We start from the raw sequence: 8,891 nt of genomic DNA, 5'->3' as shown, positions 1-8,891 counted from the left end.
TTAGTTATGCTGTGCTAACATCGGGAGTCCAGCGGCCTTCAGGTCCGTGTTGACTTCTTCCAAGTGATCCAAAAAATGGGCCTTCAAATTATCCCATTGATGGGGGTCACTTGTATGAAGGCACTTGGACCCGTCGCCCTGTGTCGCCCATTTCGTAAGCAATACCGGCACGCTGATATGAAACATGAATGCCATCGTATCTTCACAGATAATCACATTGTCCAACTCGCGAGTGGTGGCATCTTTCCACGTATCATACGTTTCGCCATGGGGCATGTAGCTCGCTTCGTAGCTAAGGCCGCCACCATCCAAGACATGACTAGATCCGCCATATTTTCCATATATCAAACCCATAATCTCAGTGCTCATATTCCGGTGATAGTATGGCGGCCGAAAGGTATCTTCTGCCGTGATCCATTTCTTTGTGAAAACTAGGAAGTCACTGAGTGATACACCAGGGACTTTGGATTTGGCCGTTAAAACACAGTAGATTGTCGGGTCGGCTTGATCTTTGTTTGCATTTGCCATGTTGACAAACTTCTCCATGGCGTATTTATAGGGAACCAAATTGCCGTGCCATGCCACAACATCGAATGGAGAGTGGTTTTGCTTGCAACTATGCAGGGTGCTTGCCAGCTTGTACGTAATTGTCCATAGCGTGTCATCAATGTCGAAACTAGCCACTGGAGACTCAAAATCCCTCGGGAGTGCTAGGCCATTCGAGCCAACGACACCGAGTTCCGGAAGTTCGTAGTGCGTGCCGAAAACCTCTTGTATATAGCCTCTTACCGGCCCATCTGGGAGAAGAACACGAAAACGGATTCCAGCTGGAATTACCACGACTTCTCCAGGGCGCGCCATAATCCAGCCCAGTTCGGTTTGTATATTTAGTCTGCCGTGTTGAGGCAAAATTAGGAATTCGCCGTCGTTGTTGGAGAATGCCGAGTGTCCCATTGAGATATTCGCTGAGAAAACATGGACCGCGACACCTTCTCTAAGGGTGGGATCTCCTTGGCCGCCAATGGTCTTGATACCCTGAATAAAGTCGGTGCCAGCAGATGATGATCCATGTTCAATAGGCTCTAGGATAGGAAATGGATCCCATGCTTGCTGTGATGCGACAAACTCCACGTTGTGGTTCGATGGAGAGAAGCAAGATTCGATCTGCCACACCGTGTTAGAATTGCACCAACCATCTCTCGAGAAACTCACATTCGCATTGAGATTAGGATCTGGGGAAACGCGGCCATGAGCCACCGACGGCCGAATCCTGTACATCCATACATGTCGGATCGCATCCCTAGAGCTCAATACGGGAGCCCCATTCAACTGCTCTGAATATAAACCATACTTCACTCGTTGAGGAACATTTTGCCCTTTGGGTAATACATTAGGCACAGCTTCTGATGCAAACCGGTTCCCAAATCCAATTTGGTACGAGTGAGGATCTGATGCAGAAGTGTTTGTCAAGAAGGCCGCTTTAGCGGTGGCAGTCATCTTGCCCTCCGCCATATTTGCTCTGGCAAGACAGTTGAGACGGTAAACAAGGCGCGGTGCGGAGTGGGCGCGAGCGATTTCTTATCACTCCATGTCACGACGGAATTGATGCTGTACTAAAACGCCACTAAAAATGAGTGACTAGAAGCTTAAATCGGACTGCCATGGAAACAGTGGTGGTCCTCTATTGAACTTGGCTTAGAACGGAATCCTTGCCGACAGAGGATGCACTGCGCCTTCTTGACTGGTAACTGATGGTGAAGTGGTCCATGTGTTGGTCATTGGGTAAAATTTTGAGACTGCCTAAGAGATATGTCCCAGGTGTCTCGCGATGCAGGACTCAACACAAGAGAAAGGGTCCTTCACTCAGCCAAACCTCTAGAGACCCTGATGTACTGGCATCGACATCTGGAATAAATTGGAGAACAGCTCTATGATACTCCCGGCCATACTATAACCTAGCCATGCGAAAATTCATATCACGCCCGCTGTACCTGGAGCCACCAGACTGCCAGAAGGACTTTTTTGATGTGGCTTTGAACTTTGCCTCCGGCAACATGTGGTGCTGGTCTTGGCGTTGGAGCGCAGACTTGCCGGCGGCAAGCCAGAGACAATGGACCATAGTGCATGTTGCAGGGCTCCTCTCGGTTATCATCACACTGCAGGACATCGTGCATTTCGATTAGGCGTGGGCACGGAGCGATTCCGTGCAAGGGCGAACTTGTATCAGTGCGGAAACCAGTTGGATATCAGATTGATGGTGGTCGGGACTCGGGAGCCTCGAAACTACCAGCCAGTCCGTACTCCATACCCGAGTCGCCATCTACGGGCACGAGAAGGTGAAAAGCTCGATTCGCGTGGCTGTCCCGCCGACCATACCCAGGATGTCAGCACACCAAAGGCACAATGGTCGACAGGTATGGACTTTGGTGCCCATGTTCCGTAATTGCCGGTCTCTAGACCGTTGTGCCTGGCTCCGAATCATCTCCGCAAGGCATCGTGGTTGCACCTAGAAAACGATGCCCTATACAGAACCAGCCGCATGAATCCAGCGTCCAATGATGGCTCAGCTTGACAGATAAAGAAGCTTCATCCTGTGTTAGGACATGGAGTGCGGAGGTGAAAATGTGGCTGTCGGCTAAATGGCGTATGACCCGTGACATGCGGTGTCCCCCGCCTTCTAGCTCACTATTCATGCTGGTGTTGACCAGTATGACACGACGTGAAAAATCATCACGCCGTTTGCTAGCAAATATTCCCTGTTGTCACGATCAAGACTGGCTGGAGCCAGTCCTGTGCTGTCATCTCAAGTTCTCACCGCAGCATTGCCGAAAATAGCACCCAAGCACCCTAGCGAACAGGGGGGGAAACAATCTAATACCACCTAGCCGGCTAGTTCCCAGTAGTGAATCATGGTGCTGTAAAACAAGCGACTCGAATTCGAGAATGATAATGCTTTGACAGGAGGCCTATTTCTGAAGTAACCCTCGAGCGTTGGTTGAGCCTCGACTCTTGAACAAACGAGGAAGGAAAGGGAAGCGGGCTTTGGCTTGGTCAGGCTGTGTGCCTGTCGCGAGCTGTCATGTCATACATGGACAGCTGTCCGCGGATGCCCGCTTGTGCACACACAAAAACGCAGGCACGTCACCTGTAGCTTGGCCCGTGCTGTTGGCAGGTTCTCTTGACTCCTCAATTCGTAAAGTACGGAGTAGCACTTTCTAGTTGCCTGTCTACCTTAGGTACGGAGTACCTGCTTGGAACGGAGTGTCGCATCTGTCAGCCAGTCTCGCGAAGCCACCAACAACAGTTTCTCTCCGCACTCGTTTTCGTGTCACCATCGTGCTTTGTCTTCGCCATACAACGTCCATTATTCCGGTGATACAGGACTGCCTCCCCACACCGTACTTCCAACACCCCGACACAAACGACTATCGCCCACACGCCTACCCTAATGGTTGATCTGCCTAGGGATTCGACTCTCAACTACGAGTGAGACCCTTTGTTGCGGGCGTGAGCAGCCATAGGTGTGAGGTTGTCTTGTCTGACTTTGATGGCCTGCTTGAGTGTGGTTCACTCAGTTCTATGCTCTACGGTGAATTTTGCCGGTAGAGGCCTGGCCTGCATTACACAGGAGAGGTCTACCGACCAACGCCTGAACGGGCTAGGGAAAGGGGGAGGGCGACGTTGGGACGCCATGGATTTCTGGACACTTCTGACCACCAGGTGTTCTACCCTTGTGTCTGTTGCTATTTCCGTGCTAGTTGGATACCAGCTATTAAAGCTGCTGTCAAGACGCGGTCGTGGACATCTCCCGCTTCCCCCAGGCCCGCCTGGAGAACCGATATTGGGTCATTTGCGTGTTATCCCGACGGATAACCCCGAGTACGCTTATATGAAATGGTCCGAGGAATACAAGTCGGACATTTTATCCTTCCATGTCCTCGGTCAACCAGTCATTGTTCTCAACTCAGTCCGTGCCGCAGTTGACCTGCTTGACAAACGAGGTGCCAATTATTGTGACAGGCCAAGATTTGTCCTATTTGAAATCATGGGATGGGGCAAAACGCTTACCTTCTTACCCTGGGGACAGACTTTCAGGACGCACCGTCGAATTCTGCAGAAGAATTTCCAAAAAAGTAATATTGTGCAATACCGCCCGGTCCAAGAACGGGAAACTGCCTTGATGTTGCAAGGCATGCTTGCGAGACCTACCTTGTGGGATACCGCTATTCGACGGTTTGCTACCGCTGTTGTTCTCGGTATCGGCTTTGGCATCAAGGTGGAACAGGACAACGACCCATTCATCAAAGTTGCTGCGGACGCTAGCTACGCTTTAGCTCATGGAGGTGCCCCTGCAGGAACTCCTGTCGACTTCTTCCCATTTCTCAACTCCTTACCGTCTTGGTTTCATGATCGTTCGCTCAAATTTGCCAGGGATTGGAAATGGGCCATTTGTAACTTGCATGACAAGCCTTTCGATGCTGTGTTGGCCTCCGAAGAGAGGTCTGATTCTCTTATGCAAGACATGGTTGACCAGAGACAAGCCCAAATTGAAAAGGGTGAGCAGCCCGAGTTATCGCATGACGATATCAAGGGAGCAGCTGGCGCTGTTTTTGCAGCTGGCCAAGATACAACATGGGCAACTATAACTGTGTTTATTCTAAACATGCTCCTACACCCCGGGATACAGACCAAAGCACAAGTTCTACTGGACAAGGTTACCGGCCGCAACAGACTACCAAATTTCAATGATAGACCACAGCTCCCGTACATTGACTATATCGTCCAGGAAACATTAAGATGGTGTCCTGTATCTCCTATGGGAATCCCACACAAGTCATTGGAAGACGACACTTATAATGGCTACTTCATCCCTGCAGGATCTTTCGTGTGTGCAAATGCCCGAGCCATGACCCACGATGGACGGACATTTAAAGAACCAGATAACTTCAATCCCGATAGATATGCGACCGAAGAAGACGGCGGTTTAGGGGAGCCTTTTCCGGTTGGCCAATTTGGTTATGGCCGTAGAGTATGCGTCGGCAAACACCTGGCAGAAGCGAGTGTTTGGATAGTGGTAGCAACCATGCTAAGCACTATGAACATTGAACCAGTCAGAGATGAGAACGGAAAGGTGGTTGTACCCAAAGTAGAGCTTACTAATGGCTTGACAAGTCATCCAAAGCCTTTTCAGTGTCGAATTGTACCGAGAGATGAAAGAAGTGCTAATATTGTTCGAAGCGCAACGACATGACGAATCGCATGGTTCTTGATTAACAGGCTTATGACACAGAATGCAAAACAATTGTCACACCGATTATATCTGTCATGACTGGCCTCACTGCTCCACTGGTTCTAAATGAGCTCTTCTAGTTTTCAGATCCCGCGCGCATAGTCCCAGTACGATGGGAACGCAAAAGAAGCTAAACACCAAGCTCCCCCCAAAGACTAGTGCATGATATGTCCACGCATTGCTCTCATCCAAATGTTTTACCTGGCACACAATGGCCCAAGGCAATACGTAAAGCAAGTTGCTTGCCAAACTCTGCCAGAGATACCACTTTGGTCGAGTTGCCAGCAGAACAGCAGCCAACTGCGTCGAAACGGCATACAAGATGTAGCACCAGTCAATAGTCTTCCACATGTGGGCTGTCACTTTGGCGACGTCGTCGTTTCTACTAAGAAACTTTGCAAATGGCCGTGCTCCCCAGAAGGAAAGAAAGACGCAGGTAGGAACTTCAAAAACCAAAGCAATGAAAATCGACTTACACGCCGGTCGGGCAATACCGAGCAAGCTCCCTAGACTGACGTTGGTCACACCGGCAAACCGTCTCTTCCAGATGCCCCATTTGTGCCCTACAAATGTCAATGTTGTTGCCTCGAGTGCGGAAACGGGAACCATGACAAGGCCCCAGCGAATGGTGTTGAAGACGCTCCATGCCGTAGCGTACGTTATTCCCAAGCTGGTAATATTGGCAATCAACCAGAGGTATAAAGCGTTCCGAACTGCTGATTCAATAAAGGCCGGCACTCCACGTGGACCCAGGACCTTGAAGAGCGCTTGAATCGAGGGTTTCGGTGTCGTTGACCGTCCTCCTCCTTCGTCTCCCTCCCGCTCCCCCTCCTCATACTCTTCCTCATTCCCCTGCTTACGGCGTCGGTGCACAGCAAGCAAGTACGCCAGGCCACTAAATGCAGCGGTCAGATTACAAGTGACCTGAATACCAGCCTGCATATTCACACTGGGCGTGTGCCGTCCCACATGAAACGTTGAAATGAGCAACATGTCCAATACGATATTGACCGCAAACTTGATACTGCTCAGCACAAGGGGAATATCAGGTCGATCCAACGTCCTCGCTGACGCATTAACAGCCGCCTCGATGGCACTGCCGAGGGCGGAAAATGCGCTGATCCGTACATAGGTTATGCTGCCAAGGCGCACTTCAACGGGCACGAAGCTCTTGGCGAAAGCCCTGGCAGCGATGAGGATTACTATGGACATGACTAGGCCGAGAATTGATTGGGCAAGAATAAGGGTGTATGTCAAGGACAGGCGGTGGGTGTAGGGCGCCGTGGTGTCACCGATGGTAGACCATGCTGCTCGGGGGAGGCCATCGTTTACGACTTCCGCGATGGTTGTGATGTATGTGTACGTGCTTCAACCTTTTGTCAGCCAAGTCTAGTCATCACTGATGAGTGAAGAGCAGGGAAGGGCCAGCAGACTCTGTCGTCACAACCATTCGTGGATCAATATTCGCAACCCACAGTTTCACAAGTGTTCCGTACAGAGCGGGCAGTGTAAAGGAAAAGACGTTGAGCGACAAAGCACCGCTGTACTGGGCCCTCGCCCAGCGACGCTTGTAGAAACAAAGGAGCCCGGGCATGATGTGAAGACAGGGGAGGAGGATTCACCATTTGCATCACCACTGGGACTTTGTGTATTTTGACGGGATGGGTGTATGCTGTGTAACTCGAGATGCGAGGTTGCTTTTGTCACTTTCGTGCGGGGGCGTTTCTCTAAAACGGCATGCCGCTTCAAGCCATCAATATCCCGTGTCTCATATCCCTTCACGGTCAGCATGCGGTTGACTTGTGAGAACGGGCTTGAACTGGTTGTGCTATACTATCCTGAGGTCCGCTTCTAAGGAGGCAATTAGAGTTGTGTTATACTAAAAGAAATTGATACTTTGAATCTGCCACGACTCATGAGCACCCTGGCATTGAACATGGGAATTATGCCTCGTCAGGTAATAATTGATAAACGACATCTCGCAGCTTCCTAAAATAGCTAGAAAAGCCGACTTGGTTTTCGGGTATAGAAGCATCCCACCAGTATGCCCGGGAAAGAGGGAGGAAGGGTTCATCTTTGCATCTTGGCAGACGACAGACGAATCTAATGTGGTCTGGTAGCGAGTCCCTGGATCCCAGCCTCTGAAGGTCCATCGGGGCCAGACCATCGCTACCGTTGTTAGACTTTCTACTCTCTCCTTTTCTTCCCTTCTTTTCCTATCTGCCACTACCATGGCATTGTCGGTTATCAATCCTGCCTTGAACCTAGTCGAGCCACGTGCTGGTTGTGATGGATGCCGCTGTACCGAATGCGTCTGTATAAGCCCAAGTCATCCGGGGTGCGACGGATGCCATTGTACAGCGTGTATTTGCGGGAATTAATTCCTTTAGGAGGTTCTTGGGGGGGTGGTATCGAGGCAAGAAGGAAGGCAGTACACGCAGACACTGGAGAATGGTTGGAGCGAATGGTTTTTGAGAATTGGTAACTTGGTATAGGTTTTGTCCTGGCATAGCAGGTTCCCTTATACTATTATGCGAATGCAAAGATTACCATTGGTGCTGGCAACGTGTAAACACAGAGCGCAGTGATATGAGCAGCTACAGACGCACGTGTTGAACTTAGTAGGCGATATTCGTTATAAGAGGAAAATCTAAGCGCTTCAAATTCTAAAGTTTGCTCTTGACAAAATTACGACGTTGTCCAGGCTGGAAGGTTCTTGGCATGATTTTTGCCAATATAGTCTAGAATTGAATATTTTGGCAAATACACAAAGAGCCCCCGGCTGCTATTAGACTATAAAGGTGGACGAGTCCAGACTTTTAACGAAGGTTTTCGCACTAGACGCTGGCTGTATTAACGATGTTTTCGTGATGTTACAGGATTCTACATATCGGCTGCAGGCAGCTAGCTTATAACTATAAAAGAAGCTAATAACCTAGCTAGACGGCTTCAGTAAAGGGCCAGTCCACTGTTCAATGCGATTCATAGCTGCCAATCGAGATGGCGAAGTGTATGTAAGTTTGGCGGCTGGGCGACCTCACCACCCATGGTCTGTAAACGCACACGTGCCAGAGTATTATCGAGCTTAACCACGTAGTTTTCGAGGGAAAAGATCCAGAAATAGCAGCCCTCGGTCGAATACCCCCGACACTCAGCTTATAAGTGTGCACTTTTGGCTCTCCCTCTCTCTGTCCCGAAGCTTCATGCGTTTGACAAACGTTTTGCTAATATAGTCGATCTCTTTCGGATTGGTCTGATATCTGTTCCGCATGTCGAGGAACGAGCAGGAAAGGAGGCATGGGGAAACCGCAGAACTCTTGGAATTCACTGTCAACTATCTGCCAAGGAAAAAAGGCGAAGCAGCGTCACTGCCACCATGATATCGGGCCTTCTTCTTAAGCGCATGAGCATTGCAGTCAAGGATGTCTACTAGTCTGCATGTCAAGTTCGGGGCACCAACCGGGTTTATTATAAGTTGGAATTTTGCTAGTTCCGGAAACCGCCGGCGAGATTGTATCAAGATCCCCGAATGTACGGAGTATGTGGGGAAGCCGAATCCCGGCTCATCGGTTACGATGCAAACACCTCACCCGGGACGTGG

At 50.0% G+C, this 8,891-nt stretch overlaps 3 protein-coding genes across 3 annotated transcripts; 1 reads left to right on the top strand and 2 right to left on the bottom strand.

The window, feature by feature from the left end:
- On the bottom strand, positions 1-1,512 carry MAA_00833 (homogentisate-dioxygenase; the record flags this gene model as incomplete). The annotated part of the gene is made up of 2 exons (XM_007818831.2): positions 1-1,164; positions 1,213-1,512. 2 exons carry the CDS (start codon positions 1,510-1,512, stop codon positions 1-3), a joined length of 1,464 nt encoding a protein of 487 aa, XP_007817022.2.
- Positions 1,513-3,691: 2,179 nt separating this feature from the next.
- On the top strand, positions 3,692-5,251 carry MAA_00834 (Cytochrome P450 CYP621C1; the record flags this gene model as incomplete). Its single annotated transcript, XM_007818832.1, has 1 exon — positions 3,692-5,251. The coding sequence occupies one exon, from the start codon at positions 3,692-3,694 to the stop codon at positions 5,249-5,251; it is 1,560 nt and encodes a 519-aa protein (XP_007817023.1).
- Positions 5,252-5,335: 84 nt separating this feature from the next.
- On the bottom strand, positions 5,336-6,884 carry MAA_00835 (uncharacterized protein; the record flags this gene model as incomplete). Its single annotated transcript, XM_007818833.1, has 2 exons — positions 5,336-6,656; positions 6,766-6,884. The coding sequence occupies 2 exons, from the start codon at positions 6,882-6,884 to the stop codon at positions 5,336-5,338; spliced, it is 1,440 nt and encodes a 479-aa protein (XP_007817024.1).
- Positions 6,885-8,891: the final 2,007 nt, after the last annotated feature.

Source organism: Metarhizium robertsii, assembly GCF_000187425.2.
Source record: "Metarhizium robertsii ARSEF 23 chromosome Unknown MAA_Scf_7, whole genome shotgun sequence".
NCBI lineage: Eukaryota > Fungi > Ascomycota > Sordariomycetes > Hypocreales > Clavicipitaceae > Metarhizium > Metarhizium robertsii.
The sequence above is the reverse complement of the archived record's forward strand: the minus strand, read 5'-3'. Positions and strand labels throughout refer to the sequence as shown.